General features: G+C 45.8%; 2 protein-coding genes across 2 annotated transcripts; both read left to right on the forward strand.

Moving 5' to 3' along the window:
* Positions 1 to 442: 442 nt before the first annotated feature.
* LOC142462914 (taste receptor type 2 member 40-like) lies at positions 443 to 1,372 on the forward strand. The gene has a single exon (XM_075565130.1). The coding sequence runs from the start codon at positions 443 to 445 to the stop codon at positions 1,370 to 1,372; it is 930 nt and encodes a 309-aa protein (XP_075421245.1).
* A 14,450-nt stretch (positions 1,373 to 15,822) lies between these two features.
* On the forward strand, positions 15,823 to 20,411 carry LOC142462915 (taste receptor type 2 member 7-like). The gene is made up of 3 exons (XM_075565131.1): positions 15,823 to 15,938; positions 16,538 to 17,399; positions 20,376 to 20,411. The coding sequence occupies exons 1-3, from the start codon at positions 15,823 to 15,825 to the stop codon at positions 20,409 to 20,411; spliced, it is 1,014 nt and encodes a 337-aa protein (XP_075421246.1).

Below are 20,411 nucleotides of genomic sequence, written 5' to 3' on the forward strand. Positions count from 1 at the left end.
GAAACATCTGCTTTATATATCTCTATCATAGTCATTGCGGCCGTGCTAGGAAGCTGTTTGCCCTTCCTGCTATCATTCATTGCTATTGGGCTCACACTGACTTCTCTCTGGGGACACGTCTGGAGGATGAAGCAGAAGACATCAGACTTCAGCATTCCCCGGTTAGAGGTAAAGCTGGAAACACGTTTTATTCTTACTGTAAATTCAGGAAAATAACTGATACGGCCCAAATAAAGGTTCGGTGCCAGAGATGTGATCTGAGAGATCCCAACCACAACATCTAGAAGAAACCCAGAAAGGAGACACCAGGACATTTGCATGTGCTTTGCACACACGTTTATTTTATCCCGGCTCTGCCCCATGTGCCAGTCAGATACCGAGGCACCAGGTGTAACGCTCATACATCAGAGAGGAAGAGCAGTAACACACGCAGAAGAGCAATATGCTGACTTGGGATAATATATTGATGGTTACCATCAGTACAATTGGAACCATAGAAGGCACCATCTTCAACTCGTGTATCATGGCTGTGAGCTACAGAAACTGGAGAAAAGATACCAGCCTGAATCAGTGTGATCTCATCCTACTTAGTATGGGACTGTCTAATTTAATGTTGCAGTATACTATAAATACACAATTGTTCCTGTACCTGGTCCCGACTCACATCCGGTTCTACAGAGAGATCTTCATAGCTGTGACTTCTCTTGCGATGTTCCAACTTTATTTAAACATCTGGCTCACTGCCTGGCTCTGTGTCTACTACTGCATCAAAATTGCCAACTTCATGCATCGTCTCTTCCTCCGAGTGAAGCTATGGGTTTCTTCTGTGTTGCAGAAGCTGCTGCTGATGTCAGTCGTGGGATCCTTTATTATAAGTGTCCCAACGCTGTGGCTTTGTCAGCAAATAGATCACCAGGAAAACAGCACTTACAGTCTCACAGCCAACTGCAGCGTGATCAGTGAAACACCGGCTTTTTATATCTCTAAAATAGTCATTGCGGCCGTGCTAGGATGCTGTTTGCCCTTCCTGCTATCCCTCATTTCTATTGGGCTCACACTGACTTCTCTCTGGGGACACGTCTGGAGGATGAAGCAGAAGACATCAGACTTCAGCATTCCCCGGTTACAGGTTCATTCCAGAGCAGCCAGGACCATGATACTACTTGTTGTCCTCTCCATGTCTCTCAGCATAACAAATCTCTACCTCCTCACCATTCCCCATTATATGGAAAACATTTCGACAAAAATCTGTGGGTTCTTTATCCTGTGCTACCCCACAGCACAAACCTTCCTTCTAATCCAGGGCAACACCAAGTTAAGGAGAGTGTGTCAGGGGCTCCTACACTGCATTAACCCTTTGAGAGCCTCATGACATCGTGTCTATATCATGGACTTTTTGCTCGTTTTAAGGCTCCGCGCTCATGGCTAGAGCAAAGCGCGATCTTTTGGTAAAGAAGTGTATCCCTTTTATTGCGACCCAAACGTATTTTGGGAATTAACACATTTTATTTAACTTGTATCATACAAGGCAAAAGGCACCACACAGGTTAAGAATCAGTTTCAATCTATCTAATATGAGGAAGGTGCTGGGTGACATGGAGTCCCAACAAACTCCCAGGTAAATATACAGTATATCCAAAAATGGTCTCCCCGCACTCGGAGAACACCATTCCAGAATTGGATAAAAGTAATATTTTTACTGGTATCTAAAAATAATACAATAACCATATGAAAAGATATAATGCAGAACACAGAAATCAGATAACAATGCAAAAAAACGGGAAAGGGAAGACAAACATACATATAAGGGAAATAAAAACACACACACAGGAAAATATAAAAGTGAAAAAAGCACTATATCCGCCCAAAAGGATCAGGGGACCCTTTCCCTTTGATATTTTCCTGTGTGCGCGTTTTTATTTCCCTTATATGTATGTTTGTCTTCCCTTTCCCGTTTTTTGCACTGTGCATTGTTAGCGGATTTCTGTGTGTCGCATTATATATCTTTTCATATGGTTACTGTACAATTTTTGGATACTATTAAAAATATTACTTTGGATCAATTCTGAACTTCTCTGAGTGCGGGTTAGACCATTTTTTGATATACTATATATTTTATGTACAGTAACTGCTTTTGCGAGTCCCCTGGAAGTGGGATCCAGTCTCTGACTCCACATTTCTGTCCGGATTTATTACAGTACTTTAGTACTTTTTTCCACGCGCCGCCCCACCCCCCTCCCGGGCGTGCATGCTGCGGTGCAGACGGGGACTGCAGCTTTAGGAACACAAGCACAGCACCAAAATATATAATGCAACGTGAGGCTGATCAGATTTTTTTTACCTTCTTACACAATCGTCCAACTTTGTGAAATAAAACCCATGAAGTGTCAATGTAATGATTTACCCAGCGCCTCCTTATACTCACTGAGAGAGCCAGGAAAGCGCTGAGATTATTAGACCACAGGAGGAGAGACGCGCTATGGGGGAGGAGAGACGCGCTGTGGTGGAGGAGAGACGCGCTATGGAGGAGGAGGAGAGCTTGGGACCTCTGTTCTAAGATCAGATTTGAATTTGTTTTGTGCCTCAAATTTTAGCGCAAAAATATAGGTCAAACCTTCATAAAATGTGCGTATGTATTAGTCATTGTCACAATAAGGCCAGGTAATACTTGGTACTAGTGTTTTCTTACCGGCCTTTTTAGTCTCCGTTTCCTCACAATGCAGATGTGTGACACAAAACGTCACGTGTTCCTGGGTTGAGGGGAAATCTGATAATTATGAGAATGTATTCTGCCTGTTCAGAAAGTAACTACATAATCACTATTCATATTAAGATGGCTTTGGGGGGTGGGAAGTTGTTGAGTTACAGGGAGGAGGGGCAGATGATGAGTTACAGAGGGGAGGAAAGGGGGCAGTTGATGAGTTACAAGGACCCAGAGGTGTCACAGAGGAAGATATTTATCTGGAGGGAAGAGCTTCAGAAAAGGATTGTCACAGGAGACCAGTACTTTTACACCGAAACCACCGTGATCGCTAGCACCAGAAACGACAAAGTTGTTGAATAAAATTAGGTTTATTCTGGTGCCCCAGCAGACAAAACAAAGATGCACAAAACAAGATACAATACCAACTGGGGGACTGGGGAGTAGACTCTATTCTTTCTAGATGCAGGTGCCTGCTTCAAGAAGGCTTGCCCTGTCGGCATCACGTCCAGAATATCAGAGTGCTGATCACACAGCAGCCCTTCTGACATTTTTTTCCAGCTGGTCATAGTCAAGATCCAAACTCCTTCACAAAGTGTCTCTCAGATGGTCCTCTGATGGATTCTCTGATCAGCAGCACCCCTTATACAGCCCTCTGTGGGTATCCTTTACTAGGGATGGGGGCTGCTTGCCAATCAGAGCATTAGTTAGGTTCATGCCACAAACGCCAGAGCAGGGGCGTGCTGAGGCACTCAAGACCTCCCACTGTGTAGGAGCCTGAGAGTCTGAAAAGAACAGAGTGCCCACCCCCAGACCTGATTGTCCACTCTTTCACACTCACCAAATGTCTGTAACACCTTCACGCTCCCAACCTTTGTCCCAATCTACATTACTGTGCAGGAACCTCGGCTGATTAAATCACAGAGTCCCCTCCATAGAAATGTACACATGCAAATCCCATTACAATTCTGCTATCTCAGCAATGAGCACATAAAGTCACATAATCCAATCTACACGTTACAGGGCTGACTCCCACATCACATCACAGAGCAATGCTGATTCACTGAACTAGGGGATTGCATTTACAGGGAATAAAGTATACAGGCTGTGAAATACAGTCTTACAGACATGGCTTACATTTACGCATTCCCTGTTCTCCCCAGATATTAAATTACATTTGGCTGAAATAAGCCTTACATAGATCGCCAGGTTACATGGATTTAGGGATAGCTAGCTAGGCTTCTTCCTACTTTTTTGATGCCAGCTACCACTACAGTACAAAGGATCATTTACATTCCTAATCACAGTTGATAAAAAGATCTCTATCCATATCACAACAGAGTGGTTTTCTATAAGATAATTCATGGTCACTACCAGCCTTAGTTATGTTGTGTGAGGATATGGTGTTTATAAGTATCAGATATATGATGTCCCGCTCAATGGTATAATGAGGATCTGTGATACGAACATATTCATCACAGTCCCCCGAATGCAAGGATGTGGGGGCATTAATCTGGTGATTACAGGGGGAGAGTTATGGAGTATCTTATACTTGCTGCCTAATTGATAAACTAACTGATTCTGCGGCACCTGGGATACTTTGTCAGCTGGTTCTAAAGGCGTCTCTCAAGGAAGAGGGGAACACATGGTTAATAGGCGGCCCCCACCCAAGCATTTCAGGCATCTGGTAATAAAGGCGTCTCTCAGGGGAGAGGGGAGCACATGGTTAATAGGCGGCCCCCACCCAGGCATGTCAGGCATCTGGTAATAAAGGCGTCTCTCAGGGGAGAGGGGAACACATGGTTAATAGGCGGCCCCCACCCAGCCATGTCAGGCATCTGGTAATAAAGGCGTCTCTCAGGGGAGAGGGGAACACATGGTTAATAGGCGGCCCCCACCCAGGCATGTCAGGCATCTGGTAATAAAGGCGTCTCTCAGGGGAGAGGGGAACACATGGTTAATAGGCGGCCCCCACCCAGGCATGTCAGGCATCTGGTAATAAAGGCGTCTCTCAGGGGAGAGGGGAACACATGGTTAATAGGCGGCCCCCACCCAGGCATGTCAGGCATCTGGTAATAAAGGCGTCTCTCAGGGGAGAGGGGAACACATGGTTAATAGGCGGCCCCCACCCAGGCATGTCAGGCATCTGGTAATAAAGGCGTCTCTCAGGGGAGAGGGGAACACATGGTTAATAGGCGGCCCCCACCCAGCCATGTCAGGCACCTGGTAATAAAGGCGTCTCTCAGGGGAGAGGGGAGCACATGGTTAATAGGCAGCCCCCACCCAGGCATGTCAGGCATCTGGTAATAAAGCCGTCTCTCAGGGGAGAGGGGAACACATGGTTAATAGGCAGCCCCCACCCAGGCATGTCAGGTATCTGGTAATAAAGGCGTCTCTCGGGGAGAGGGGAACACATGGTTAATAGGCAGCCCCCACCCAGGCATGTCAGGTATCTGGTAATAAAGGCGTCTCTCGGGGAGAGGGGAACACATGGTTAATAGGCGGCCCCCACCCAGCCATGTCAGGCATCTGGTAATAAAGGCGTCTCTCAGGGGAGAGGGGAACACATGGTTAAAAGGCGGCCCCCACCCAGGCATGTCAGGCATCTGGTAATAAAGGCGTCTCTCAGGGGAGAGGGGAGCACATGGTTAATAGGCGGCCCCCACCCAGGCATGTCAGGCATCTGGTATACCCCACAGGTGGAAGAGATTTGGTACTATAAGAGTTTGTATCTGAAACGCAGAACTCATACCTGCTCAGAGATGCACCGTCTGTGCGTGGATCTCTTCTCTTCCTGACCCCATGAAGTTCCTATTACACGACTCCTACCTGTAATGTACACTACCGACACACTTTATTGATGTGTGGTCGGTACCGCAAGCCGGGAAATCTCCCGGCTTGCTAGTGGCCGCCCCTCGGCGTGCCGCGCGTCATAGACGCGCGGTCACGCGTCATCGGGAGCGTGCGCCCGCTGCACGCGTGTCCAGGGGCTCCCCGAGGGAGCCCTGGTGTCCCGCGATTGCGGGACAGCGGCAGGGGGTTCCGGGGGACCCGGCGGACCCGGCAGCGGTAGGGAGAGCGCCCCGATCGGAGGGCGCTCTTCCGCTGCTTCGGCGTGCGCCCGTCACACTCGGGCGCGCGCCAGGCTACTGCTGCGGCACAGAACGGGCAAATGCTCGAATAAACTGTGCCGCAGCAGTATAGGGTTTCTGTTTTACTCCTTCATATTATATAAATCTGATCCTTTACTGTGTGTTATTATGTCATCTCTATCTGTAACAAGCACTGTATGCCTTATGTAACATTAAATCTAAAATGTAATAAGTATTGTCTTTGGGAAATAATTGAACCTTCTACCTTTTGGGGGAGTGCAGTGACTAGCCTTGAACAGTACAAGCAAGTACTGCACCTTTTTAAGGCCGTGCCTATAGTGCCGTCGATGGCGACGGTGACACGACGTGTGATGTCATCCGCCGCCGTCGCCACCGGCTAAAATTATATTTTGGCGTCGCGTGTTTCCGGCAATTTGATTGGTTCAAGGGCCGTCACGTGACGCGACAGCCCTTGAAAAATCAAATTTTGCCGTCTACCAGTTTTCGCTCCGTCGCTTTGTCGCCGTCGCGCGCACTATAAGTGCACACGGCGGCGGCAATGCATTTGTTTTTGGCCGACATCGCCATCGCCAGCACTATAAGCATGGCCTAAGAGAAAGGACTGAGAGAGACAAGATGGGACATGGCAGGAGGGTATCTAACCTGCGGCTGTTACAGGCAGACACAGCTCTATGCAGCTCCGGAGGCCAAGCACTAACTAGTTGCTCATTTAGCAGGTAAGTATTGCACGTACATCAAAGAAATAAATATTAGGCATGACATGTTATGGACATGTTACCACAACAGCTAGCAGCATGGGTTAACTTCAGACACGTTGAGCTGGAAGATGAATAGACTCCTGTCTCTCCCTGGATACTCCTGGGTCTCTCTCCTCCCAGCTAGTAATCACCACGCCGAACAGGTAAACGCAATGCTGTCAGCACGTGACGGAGACTGTTCTACGGTGGTAATGAGTGTCTCACCCTCCGGTATGCAGTAGTAACATCACTCGGGGTATCCCGTCTCAGATAGGGGGGCCGTAGTGGAGTGAATGCGTGGTGTAGCTTCCTCCACGCCAATACTCTGTGTCTCGCTTCCCTGATACGCGCCAATGACGTCACTCAAGGCGTCCCGTCTCTGTGGTATTGAGTCTCTGAATGCCCATAGACTGCCACAGAGACGGGATACCTTGAGTAAATGCATCGTTTTTTATGCTGTATTATTGCCCCTTTATGTTATGTATATCTATCTATATGGATTGAAATACAGGGATAATAATTGATTGTTTTGCTAATGTTTATGTTCTTTTCATGTATGTCTAATGTATTTAGCAGCTTTATTTATACATTGGTGTGAATAATGTAATTTGTATTTAGTTACAGGTTATTTTTAATGGCTTATTTCTGGTAGTTAGATTAGAATGATGGTGGTTACTTTCAATTAGAATTCTTTTGGCAATGGTTTGGCTTTAGGAATTGAATAAGGAATTGTATAATTGATTTGTATTGTATTGTAATTGGTTTAGGAAATTGATTAATTGATTGATGGTAAATGTATTTATGTTGCTTAGTTTCTATTTAATTTTTATGATGGCATTGGTGGTTAGTGGACATTGTTCATAGTGTATTTTATTGTTACATATATTTTGCATAGTGTTACATGATGCACAGATTAATTGCATCATGTAAACACTCAATGCAATTGTGTGACATTTCATATACATTTGTGTAGCTGTTGGTTTGTTGGTTTATTTTTACAAGTGATGCTGGATTAATTGTAACATGCAATGTGTGATTTTAAGATTAAGAATTCATGTTTTGATTTATGCATGTTTTATGTGAATCATAATGGGCAAATAATCTATTATCCATATCTGGATAATAGTTATTTTGCACATTATTATACTGTATGTGTTGGGGGAGGGGGGGAGGGATTGATGTATTTAATGTATAGGTCAGGTTTATTTTTTTTTACATACTGGGTTGGTTCCTTTTGGTCTTCGGGAGACCTCTGGAGACCACCTGAGGTCTCCTCGGGCTTCACACGGGTAACAGGCTGCCGGGTCCACGGGGGAAACCTGTGGGGAAGAATCGGTGGCCCACATCTGTGGGGGCTCTGCGGACCCGTAGGGACCACCCGTGGGTCCCCAGACCCCCGTGGGAACCACCCGAGGCCCCTCAGACACCTTTGGGTCTGACCCAGGGCCCCCAGACATCCGCGGGCCTACCGTGGGGACCCAATTGTGGCCCACGGTGACCCGCGGAGACCACCTGGTGGGCCATGGCGCCTGGTGGGGACCACCAGCAGGCCTCCAGACCCTGTTTGAAACATTGAGCATGCAAAAATGTAAAGCAAGAAATTTTTCTAAGTCCAGTTTTTTTTGCAGCTACTTTGAGTTGACGTGTTCTGTTGAACGCAACTTTCGCAAAAGCTAAGGTTGCGTTGCTCAGTGCATCCCGCTTAAGGGCAGAATTTAACGCAAACTGGGTAACGAACAAGCAAAGTTGGACTTAGAAAAATTTCCTGAAAAAAGTCAGTTTTAGAGCGCGAAGTGCCTGTTTTCTTGGCTTAGTGCATCGTGTTCAGCGCAACATCACGTTCTAAGAGCACTTTGTGCTCTAAAAGTGACTACAACGGAGCTTAGCACATTACCCCCACAGGGCTTTAAACCACTTATCACTGTTTAGTGCATAAGCCCATAAACTTTCCCTGGAACTTAGATTGGGTTTTCCCTGATACAATGCAGCAGATTGTTGGCCGGTCACAGAACTGGTGAGAAAGAAATTAGGTAGTATAGGATATTCAGCGCTCGTGCTGCAGATGTTTGTTAAAGGAAATCCCCTTGCTGCAAGTGTGTGAATCGTCTCCCTGAACAGCTCCCAGATCAAGGTGATCCCCCCTGAAAAGGGGGGGGGGCACCCTGAAAAACAAGAAGAAAAAGTGCACACAATGCGCACCAGGGATTATAAAAGTGTCATTTATTAATAAAAATATTACTGAGGGGATCCAACCCCACCTCAGTTAAAATGGTTATACAACTAGGTACAGTTTCAATAAACATGAACCTTAGGATACATATATTTAATCTAAATCCATGAATGGCATAACACACAATGAAAAACAATAAAAATTAGACAGAAATAAACGAATAAAAACAGAACAGTTGTCCTGAATAGTGTATGGTAAAACACCTATGGAAGACAGTATAGAGCTGGCAGGGTTGGACAGAAACTCACACTGAAGCCAAATGCGGGTCCACGGTAACCGTATGAAGATCCGGATCACCGCAGAGATGGAGTCACCGCATGGGCTTCTTACAGGCGCCGTCTCAGCCCGTCAGCAAACACGCGCAGGATGACCTGTCGTGACCTCTACACGTTTCGCACTACGTGCTTCGTCAAGAGGTCACGTGCAGCGTCATCCGCGCGTATTAATGTAAGCAGCAGCCAATCAAATGGCCTAGCCCAGAGCAAACACCCCATGCGTGCCATGCACTTACGGAGTGTAAATCAAAGTTATACGAGCAACAATCAATGCAAATATATGCCATAACATTACAAAGGGCATAAATACTCATAAACTTCAATAGACATACACAACATCAGTAAATAAATAAATAAATTAATTAATTAATTAATTGACTCCTTCCATACTGAAGTGCGAAATGTGAAACCTGTTACAGATCTAGCAAAACAATGAATCTACTGTTTCTGAAACTAATTTACACCAGTGATCGAATACATATCTGAAATAAAGATGTAAAAAAATGTAAATACAAAAAAGAAGAAAAGACACAAAAAGGACTTAAAAGTCATACAATAAACATGAATGTTATCACCTTAAAAAGGGAGTTAATTCAATGAGGTCATTAAAACCAGTGGGATATCTAGTTTGGAATTCATAAATCCAATATTGTTCCCGTTTTAATAATTGGTTATCCCTATTACCCTGTCTAGTATTCAGTGGTACACTTTCTAGTCCTTTAAGTCTAATACAGCTAGGATCGTTATTGTGAATTTCTTTGAAGTGTTTTAATAACGGAGTTAGTGGCATACCTTTAGCTAGTATTTTGGGTATATTCTTCACATTTCTCAAGTGTTCTAACATACGCATCTTAAATGGTCTTTTAGTCTTACCAATGTACTGTAAATTACAGCTACACTGTAGGACATAGACCACGTGCGTTGTCAGACAATTTATAAAGTTTTTTATGTTATAAACAGATTTAGTAGCACAAGCCATGACAGTTTTATCCTTACTGACGTGATTGCATGCCTTGCACTTGCCACATTTAAATGTACCTTTAATGTACCTTTAATTCCCAAACGTGTCCTGATATCACCAGATATTGTGGTGTTTTTAGTCACTTGACTCGGGGCTAGCAAGTCTTTCAAGTTAGGGGCACGTTTAAAGACTATACCCGGCTGAGATTTTAAATGGGGACCTAGTATAGGGTCCATTTTAAGTATTATATGGTTACCGTGGACCCGCATTTGGCTTCAGTGTGAGTTTCTGTCCCCCCCTGCCAGCTCTAGACAGTCTTCCATAGGTGTTTTACCATACACTATTCAGGACAACTGTTCTGTTTTTATTCGTTTATGTCTGTCTAATTTTTATTGTTTTTCATTGTGTGTTATGCCATTCATGGATTTAGATTAAATATATGTATCCTAAGGTTCATGTTTATTGAAACTGTACCTAGTTGTATAACCATTGTAACTGAGGTGGGGTTGGATCCCCTCAGTAATATTTTTATTAATAAATGACACTTTTATACTGTAATCCCTGGTGCGCATTGTGTGCACTTTTTCTTCTTGTTTTTCAGAGAAAGAAATTACATTGAATAAAGTAGAGGGATTCCAGGCCTGCAGGGGTTAATGTTTCCCCACCCAGTAGTGCTAGTGTCACGGTAGACCAGTACTTATCAACAATTTTATATTTTTGGGATTCTCGATTGAGCATAACAAAGCGGGCAAAATAAATTGTCATTCATTTCCTTTATAGACAAACACACGACAACCTCAGAATACACTTAATAATCACTTACTGGGATGGGGAAACAAAATAAATTGTCCATTGAACGAAAGATGAAGAAACAAAGTCTCTGGGTTACAATCCTTTTGGCCAAGGCGCAACTTTCCTGCCTGATATTTCTGCCAAATGTATAAAGTTTGTTCTGGTTCATTGGGGTTCGTTCCAAGATCCCCAGCGCTAACGAATTCCTGAATTAGGGGTAAATCCTCGGTTACGGTGTTTTAACCCCTTGCGTTCTGGAACCTCTGCCGCTGTACTTGTACGGGATCTTGAACGACGCTTGAAGAAATCACAAATCACACAGGGGATTGCTCGGCAGGCAGATTTATAGGGTTGACAGTCCTATTCCTAACATGCGTGCCCAATCTCCTCCGTGGGAACATTTAACCCACCAATCCCGGATTTGCCCGGAGTTTGCAGAACGGGAAAAATGGGCTTTCCGGTTTGCAAAGCGCATGTGTCAGCCTGACACCTAGGTGGTTTACCATACCGGGGTCCACCCCTTACCTGGCAACTCTCTGTCTGGGGTTTGGTCACAAAGTGTGAATGGCTCATGCTTAGTACCGATATCTGGCACTCAGCAACATCCCGGCCACTTTCACACTTTGGATCTCTGAGACTTTTCAACTCCGGACTTCACTAGACTCAGAGTCTCCCACTTAGCAGGGGCTCTATGAAGTACAGAGAGGAAAATACCCTCAGCTCATTCACCCTTAGCATATTTGCATGCTAAATAATTTTTCCCGGGCTTGCAGAAAAAACCTTTCCTGCCTGTCCATTTAAAACCAACAGTAAAATACATTTTATTAATGAAGTATCTTCTGCTTGTGTCACTGGAATAAACGTTATATGTGGGTGCATGGTTTCTTTATTCTGAGCTGCAATCCAAACATTAGAGTGCTAGCCCACTCCGTTCGCAAGTTAGCTTACTTAATTGAAAGGGCTATGATGTGTGGTTTGTGGTTAACCTCACGTCAATATACTTTCTCCCTTTCATGTTAAGACACTAACAAGGCAAGGGATACATTTTGACAGGATCCACTTCATATAAAACAGCAAGCGACTTATTCTCTTAACCTTGTGGTTGCGAGGTCAAGAGGTCAGAAATGGATATCCATACTTTTAACAGGGCCACACGTACATAGCCACACGTCTTCAATCAGCGCTTGGTTCAGCGCTCACAACTCCATCTGTGTCTGAAAATCTAATGGCACAGTTTGTATTCATTCTTATTACCACAGTCAGGGAATAGACTGCAAAATGGGGACAAGAAAGGGGTTGTAGGGGAAAACACACCAGTGTAATGCACATACATTTAACCCCTTCACTCCCAATGTGATTTAGGGTTAATCAGCCAGGTATAATGCCTTTATTAATGGCCTGATTAACCCTTTCATCGCCACAGCCAGTGTGTCTGAGATGCAGGTAATGTGGTGGTACTGAAGGATGAAGAGCCTGCAGCAGCAGCAGCAGAAGTGGTGGTGAAAATTACAAATGGCAGGAGGGAGGCAGAATACAGTGTGCACATCCCCAGCGCCATACACTTCCCATGTTAGAAAGGGAGATTTTTACCACAAACTATAACACAAAATGGCTCAGGCCGGGCAGCATGCTGGGGGATTAACCCTTTCCTGTCACAGTCAGGTTCTTTGGCTTTGCCAGGTGCTCTATAAAGTTACTATAATAACAGCATCTCCTCATATCACCCGATCCTGCTGGAAGTATTAATGTCATCTATCACATTTGAATCTTTCCAAATGAAATGTTCTCATAATCAAAGTTATTTGGAAATGCAAATGAAAGTCACAGAGCTGCCACCTCCGGGTAACGTTATACTGGTGCTGGCTGAGGCCTTCAACTGGGCTCGGAAATGGGTAAAACTGGGTTTGGAAATGGATAAAGGAAAATTCTCCAAAGCAACCATTAATATATACTTATAATGTATTTATTATTGGGAAATCCTCCTTAGAAACCATATGATACACAATTAACCAAGATGTAACCAAAACAGTATTTCCTATGAAGAAAATGGCGGCCAGCATTGTGTATTCTCTCCAACCCCAGACCACGGCTATACGGACTTCCACGACTCTATCCTCTCCAACCCCTGACCACGGCTATACGGACTTCCACGATTCAATCCTCTCTAACCCCTGACCACGGCTATACGAACTTCTACGATTCTATCCTGTGCTGTGCTCCTTTGCCTTACCATTTCTGCATGCTGCTCGCTGGGTAGAATTAACGTACTACCGGTAGCTCCGGTCTCCGAACTTCTTGAAATAAAATAATTGCAATCTTACCAAAATATCTCACCTAAAATTGACACCAAGAAATCTCACAGTTCTAGGGCTAAGAGAACGTGAAAACAGAAAAAAGCAGGAGTCCCTTTATTTTCCACCTGTATTATCTCTGGTCCCTGGCTTATGGAGCTACCAGGTACAGCACGGTTCCAGGGCTAACCAGAGGACTTAACCTTTATTGTATAGCCTGGTTACCCCCTCTATCACAGGAACATTACAAATGGCAGGAGGGCGGCAGTTACATAGTACACAGGGCACACAGAATATAGCGAGCACATCCCCAGGGCCACACACTTCCCGTGGAAGAAAGGGAGATTTCTACCGCAAACTATAACAACAAATGGCTCAGGCCAGGCAGCATGCTGGGGGATTAACCCTTTCCTTTCACAGTCAGGGTCTTTGGCTTTGCCAGGTGCTCTATAAAGTTGTTATAATAACAGCATCTCCTCATATCACCCGATCCTGCTGGGAGTATTAATGTCATCTATCAAATTTGAATCTTTCCAAATGAAATGTTCTTATAATCAAAGTTATTTGGAAATGCAAATGTAAGTCACAGAGCTGCCACCTCTGGGTAACTTTATACTGGTGCTGGCTGAAACATTCAACTGGGCTTGGAAATGGGTAAAACTGGGTTTAGAAATGGGTAAAACTGGGTTTGGAAATGGATAAAACTGGGTTTGGAAATGGATAAAACTGGGATTGAAAATGGATAAAACTTGGATTGAAAATGGATAAAACTGGGCTTGGAAATGGAAAAAACTGGGTTTGGAAATGGATAAGGGAAAATTCTCCAAAGCAAGCATTAAAATATACTTATGTAGCCCTGCTTCCTATAGAACGCAGGCCACTACCATATGCTGTATCACCTGTAGGCTCGCAGGGCCTAAGTCTCTGCCATGGAGAGCCTGGGGTACTCGCACAATAACTATAGAATGGGTGCAGCGCCTCCACCTGCGACAGCTCCCGCCAGAGGGGAAGTGGATTTTCGCAGGACATATATACAGTAAATACAACCACACAGCAGGATACCTTAACCAAACGACTTTACTTGCATGCATTACCTTACACATATACAGATATCAGCGGCCCTCCCTCGAGGAGACACTCTAATCAGCGTCACGGAGAACGCAACCCTACCATGTCCCTCCACCGGGTGATCCCACCCCGTGTCCAATCCCCATGGGATAAGTCCTCCCACCCTCAAGTGAGTCAGATGTGTATAAGTGTGAGTGTGACTGCGCAGCCACTGTGTCCCGAATGAAATTATGGTACCGTTGGTGCACTTGTAGAAATAGCTGCAGGGTACTCCGGTACCCGGGACTGCTACAATCTTCACAAAGGATCTGCGAGATGTAGAAGTCGTCCTGTCACCCACGTGGGAGGTCCGGGGCGATCCCACCCAGACACACGGCGGCTTGCTAGCGGGGTCTGAGCCCAGACCTCCCGCCAATAAGAACAGTCCTGCTATCAATCGTGTGGCACTAACGGGAATCAGGAACCTCTCTATGGCAATCCCTAGCTCCGCTTGTCTCTACGGGGACTCAGGGCCTAACTGGGCCTGGGGCATGCGGCCTAGGCAGGGGCGATTGGCCTCCCCTACACTGAAGCTCCGCCTCCTCTCCTCTCCAGCCAGCTCTGACCCAACGTGAGCGCCACCCCCCTCCTTTTCCTTCCCCACTCCCAGCCCATTGGCTCAGCTCTATCACGGGAACCCGCGGGGGCTGCTGGGACCGGTCTCTCGCTACCTCCCTCCAATTAGCACTCTGATCCTTCGCGGGCTTTGTACACGCACGCCTGCACATGCGCAACCTCTCCCACAACAAGAGCGAAATGGGGATCCCTGCTACACTTCTAATGTATTTATTATTGGGAAATCCTCCATAGAAACCATATTATACACAATTAACCAAGAAATAACCAAAACAATATTTCCTATAAGGACAATGGCGGCCAGCATTGTGTACGCTCCCACAAATAACATTTACAGGACGATAGCTCGGGAACGCACACACCCAGAAAGGGAGAAATCTCTGCACAGAACATAAATTCTCCAGCTGTTTGGCTTCTCAATGTGTTAAATAATTACCCCCATATTGTACTGCAGGTTCCTGTATCTCATGTCTGTTCATGTTGGGTGCAGCAGTCCAAGACAATCCATATACATTTGGACTATATCTGCTCCTCCCTTAGCCCTGTATATAACCTTTAGGTAACACTTAGGTGTCCAGTTCTGGAATGTGGCCAAGAAATACACCGTTCTAATCTCTTTTGCTAGATTATTCACGGGACTCGTTAATGTGGAGAATATTCATATGAACAAAACTTTTCTGGAAATGTAAGTTATTTTTTGCTTGGGAAGTTTACCATGTTGGTGACAAACATTTTTTATGTTCTCTGAACTCTCTGCCGTCACTTGGGCTGCTGTGATGGTGCAGTGTTAATACTCCTAGCTCCTTCTCTGCTTTGGAGACTGAAATCGAGACAAGAAAGCCCGGATCCCCCCAGAAGTGGCTGAGTAACTGCCTGTATACTACTATGGTCAGGGAGTTTGGCTTTGCCAGGTGCTCTATATAGTTATTATAATAACAGCGTCTCCTCATATCACCCGATCCTGCTGGGAGTATTAATGTCATCTATCACATTTGAATCTTTCCAAATGAAATGTTCTCTTCATCAAAGTTATTTGGAAATGCAAATGAAAGTCACAGAGCTGCCACCTCCGGGTAACGTTATACTGGTGCTGGCTGAGGCCTTCAACTGGGCTTGGAAATGGATGAAACTGGGTGTGGAAATGGATAAAACTGGGTGTGGAAGGGGCTAAGGGAAAATTCACCAATGTAAGCTTTACAAAATACTTATAATGTATTTATTATTGGGAAATACTCCTTAGAAACCAGTTTATACACAATTAACCAGGAAGTAACCAAAACAGTATTTCCTATGAGGAAAATGGCAGCCAGCATTGTGTATATTCATATGAGAAAAAGATTTTTGTTAATAAAATTATTCATTTATGCTATTTATGACTTGGGATCCTAAACATGTTTCTCCCAAACCGAAAAAAATTGAAAGTTTATTGAATTCTCTTCTGTCATTTTTCTGTGAAGCTGGAAGAAAATTTAAGAATTTAAGTTCAGGAGAATGATGGATACAGCCCAAATAAAGGTCAGCGCCAGAGATGTGACCGGAGAGATCTCATATACAGGATCGGGAACACAGAAAGGAGACACCAGGACATTTGCATGTGCTTTGCACACACGTTTATTTTGTCCCGGCTTTGCCCCATGTGCCAGTCAGATACCGAGGCATCAGGTGTAACGCTCATACATCAGAAAGGAAGAGCAGTAACACACGCAGAAGAGCAATATGCTGACTTGGGTTCATATATTGGTGTTAACCATCAGTACAATTACCTGCATAGCAGGCACCATCTTCAACTCGTGTATCATGGCTGTGAGCTACAGAAACTGGAGAAAAGATACCAGCCACAATCTATGTGATCTAATCCTACTTAGTATTGGTCTGTCTAATGTAGTCCTGCAGTGTATAATTAGTACACAATCGTTCCTGCTCCGGATCCCGTCTCACATCCGGTTTTACAGAGATATCCTTTTAGCTCTGACTTTTCTTGATGTGTTCCTAGTTTTTTTAAGCTTCTGGCTCACTGCCTGGCTCTGTGTCTACTACTGCATCAAAATTTCCAACTTCATGCATCGTCTCTTCTTCCGAGTGAAGCTATGGGTTTCTTCTGTGTTGCAGAAGCTGCTGCTGATGTCAGCCGTGGGATCCTTTATTATAAGTGTCCCATCGCTGTGGCTTTGCCGTCAATTAGATCCTCAGGAAAACAGCACTTACAGTCTCACAGCCAACTGCAGTGCGGTCAGTGAAACAACTAATTATTATATCTCTAACATAACCATTGTACCCACGCTAGTAACTGCAGCCGTGCTAGGATGCTGTTTGCCCTTCCTGCTGTCCCTCACTTCTATTGGGCTCACATTGACTTCTCTCTGGGGACACGTCTGGAGGATGAAGCAGAAGACATCAGACGTCAGCATTCCCCGGTTACAGGTTCATTCCAGAGCCGCCAGGAACATGATACTGCTTGTTGTCCTCTCCATGTCTATGTTTTTATCACAGATCTACCCTCTCTTCTTTAACAATGATCCGAAAGAGATTTTGTCATATATTTGTTTGTACACTCTCATGTGCTACCCCACAGCACAAGCCTTCCTCCTAATCCTGGGGAATACCAAGTTAAGGAGAGTGTGCCAGGGGCTCCTGCACTGCATTAACCCTGTGAGAGCCCCATGATAATGTCTGTCATCGAATGTTTTAACTCATGTTCAGAGGAGATCGGATTCAGTGCTCATGTGCAGAGCAAAGCGCAATCTTTCGGTAAAGAAGTGTATCCAATTTATTGCGACACAAATGTATTTTGGGAATGAACCCATTTTACTGTATGTAACTGCTTTTGCGATCCCTCTGGAAGTGGGATCCAGTCTCTGACTCCATGGTTCTGTCTGAATTTATTACTGTACTTTAGTTACATTAGTTTCTTCATCATGTAATGAGACACTTACACTGCCGGTGTCTGTAACACAATAAATATACAACTGCTAATAATACATGTGCTCCCTTGTTTGTGTTTATAGACAGGTAATTGTACATAGTGAAGTTACCGATGTAACTGCAGAACCAGAGCAGGAGCTAATGTCTCACGCTCGCCCAGGACTGGGAAGGTATGTTATATATTGTCATGGGAGATCAGGTTTATTAACACCTTTTTATACCGGGATCATTGATTGAGCAAAGCCAGGTGGTAAAATAAATTGTCATTTATTTCAGGAAAAGACATATACAAAATGTACAGGGTTAACACACTTACTGGGAACTGGGCTAACAAATAAACTTGTCCTTTAAATGAAATTCACAAAAATGACCTCTGTAGGAGCCCTTTCCAATGACCGGTAGGTACTCATGAAAGTCCTGGAACTGATTTCGGCGCAATGCCAGAACGCGACGGCTACGTTCTTCCGAAGTGGGACTTAGGAGAATTCTTGAGTCAAAATCTTTAAAGCCGGCTCGCGTCTATTCAGCACAGAGCATCTTTGAATTTGCCACTGATGGTTTGGCGCTTGGAATCTGCGCTTCCCATTGGCTGCAAGGTTTCATATAGGTTTCAGTTTCCCATTCACAAACCTCTGCAGCCTATCAGAGCATGGGAATTTCCCTGCCAGCCAATCACCAAGTTCCGGTATTGTAAAACTGTGTGGGTACCTTTTCTCATTCTGCAAAGGGGCATGCGCCAACCTGGCCCCTCTGCCTCTTTGCATGCTGAGCCCACCCGCTGTCCAGGTTCCACAGAGTCTGGGATCTGGCAAATGGTGGCCGGATAGCCCTGTGTTAGCCCAGGATGCGGGTACTCAAGTAGAACTGCAGTACACCTCCTGTCTAACTCCTTGGCATCCCTGAGGCTTTCAAGTCAGGACTCCGCACAGACACAGAGGCACCAAGCTTGGAAGCCATCTGGTCTATTGGAATCCATGACTTGGAAATCCCACAGTTCATTTACAGGTTATCAGTACATATACCTGTAGCCAGGTCCCCTGTCGGTGCGGGGGCGTGCGTGAGCACAGCGCGCCTCTCTCTTCAATGCGGCCGGTTGCTGGGGATGCGCGCGGCCCGTTGCTAGGGCCGCTGTCGCGTTGCTGCGGTCCTGGCGGCTCGGGGAGCAGGGCGCCGCCATTGCTAGTGGTGTTGTGCATGCGCAGGAGCCAGAAGCGCGGGAGGCCAACAGACAGCTCGCGCATGCGCGTTGATAGCGTGAACGGCCTGGCCAATAGAAAGAGGGCTCTTGAAAGGGACTACATATCCCATGAGCCTAGGAGCTCCCCACGTGACCCCAGGGAGCCAATAGGGCTGCAGCATCTCCCTGCAGAGAGATTGATACATTTCACGGGCTTGCAGCATGTTTGGCAGTTGGTGACCGGAGCAGCTAGGGGAAGGAGCAAGGGTGCAGGAGTCAGTGACTCTCTGCACTAGGCCAGCAGCCCCCTAGGCCCCAGATAGCCCTGAGTCACAGTAGCTGAGTGTTGTAGGGACAGGCCCCAGATTAGGGACCCTGCCCCTTATCAGCATCCAGAGAAAGTTAGGGACAAAGCGGACGCTGCGTTTCCAACTTGAGTTTTGGGCTCAGACCTCCGCTGCGGCTGCAGCAGTCATCCAGGTGGGATCGCCCTGGATGGTGGTTCCGGTGTCTTCACTCATCGGATCCTTTGTGAAGCCAGTTGCAGGCCCGGGCACTGGAGTGCTCGGCAGGTAATCCGTAAAACAACAAGTGCACCAACAAATCTTATTATCAGACATAGTGGCTGCGCAGTCACACACATTTATCTCACTTGAGGGTGGAGGACAATTGTGTGGGTTACTGGACACGGGGTGGGATCACCCGGTGAAGGGGGGGATTGCGTCCTGCGAGACGCAGTAGTTAGTGTCTCCTCTAGGGAGTGACATCGGTTGATATTATATGCAAGTACGTTTCTATGCTCGCAAGTAAAATCATTGGTTGTATTACATGCTGTTGTGTGATCTATATATATATTGTCCTGCGAGGATCACTAACCCTCGGGTGGGAGCCATCGCAGGTGGAGGCGCTGTACCGAGTACGAGGTTACTCCTATTATTATTATTCATGCCCCAGGCTCCCCGTGGCGGAGGCTTAGGCCCCCTGTGAGCCTAACAGGTAAAGCACCACACCTTGTGACACTAAGTTCCCCGCACACACACATTATATGCGATTGTATGGGGGAATACCCGTTACATTTGTAGGCGCTGCTGAGATTCTGCCTGGGGTGCCCTATACCATATCACATTGTCCGATTTAAAGCACCATCATGTCCGTGCCATCAAAGCAAGACGTCCATGACTGGGCCTTAGCGCAACAAGTTTCCCCAAGACGCGAGGTTGCAGTGGCGGGAGTAGCAACTGACACGGATTTATCCACAGTGCGCGCACAAGTAAGAAATTGCCCAGGATTGACCACCGCCCGTGTGATAGACTATAAACTGGATACTGACGGCCAGGGGGTTACCTATCTCCTGGTCACCATGCGTGACATATGCTTAGAGACTGTTCCCCATGTATTAAACCTACCCGAGCCCTCCGCCGAGGACTGTCTCATGATCTATCCTGACACCCAGGCTCCTAAAGAAGCGTCCACCAGTACTCCTCACAGGGTAGACCCCCCTAAGGTCTCTTTCACCCCGAGCAGATTAG

Source organism: Ascaphus truei, chromosome 11, assembly GCF_040206685.1.
Source record: "Ascaphus truei isolate aAscTru1 chromosome 11, aAscTru1.hap1, whole genome shotgun sequence".
NCBI lineage: Eukaryota > Metazoa > Chordata > Amphibia > Anura > Ascaphidae > Ascaphus > Ascaphus truei.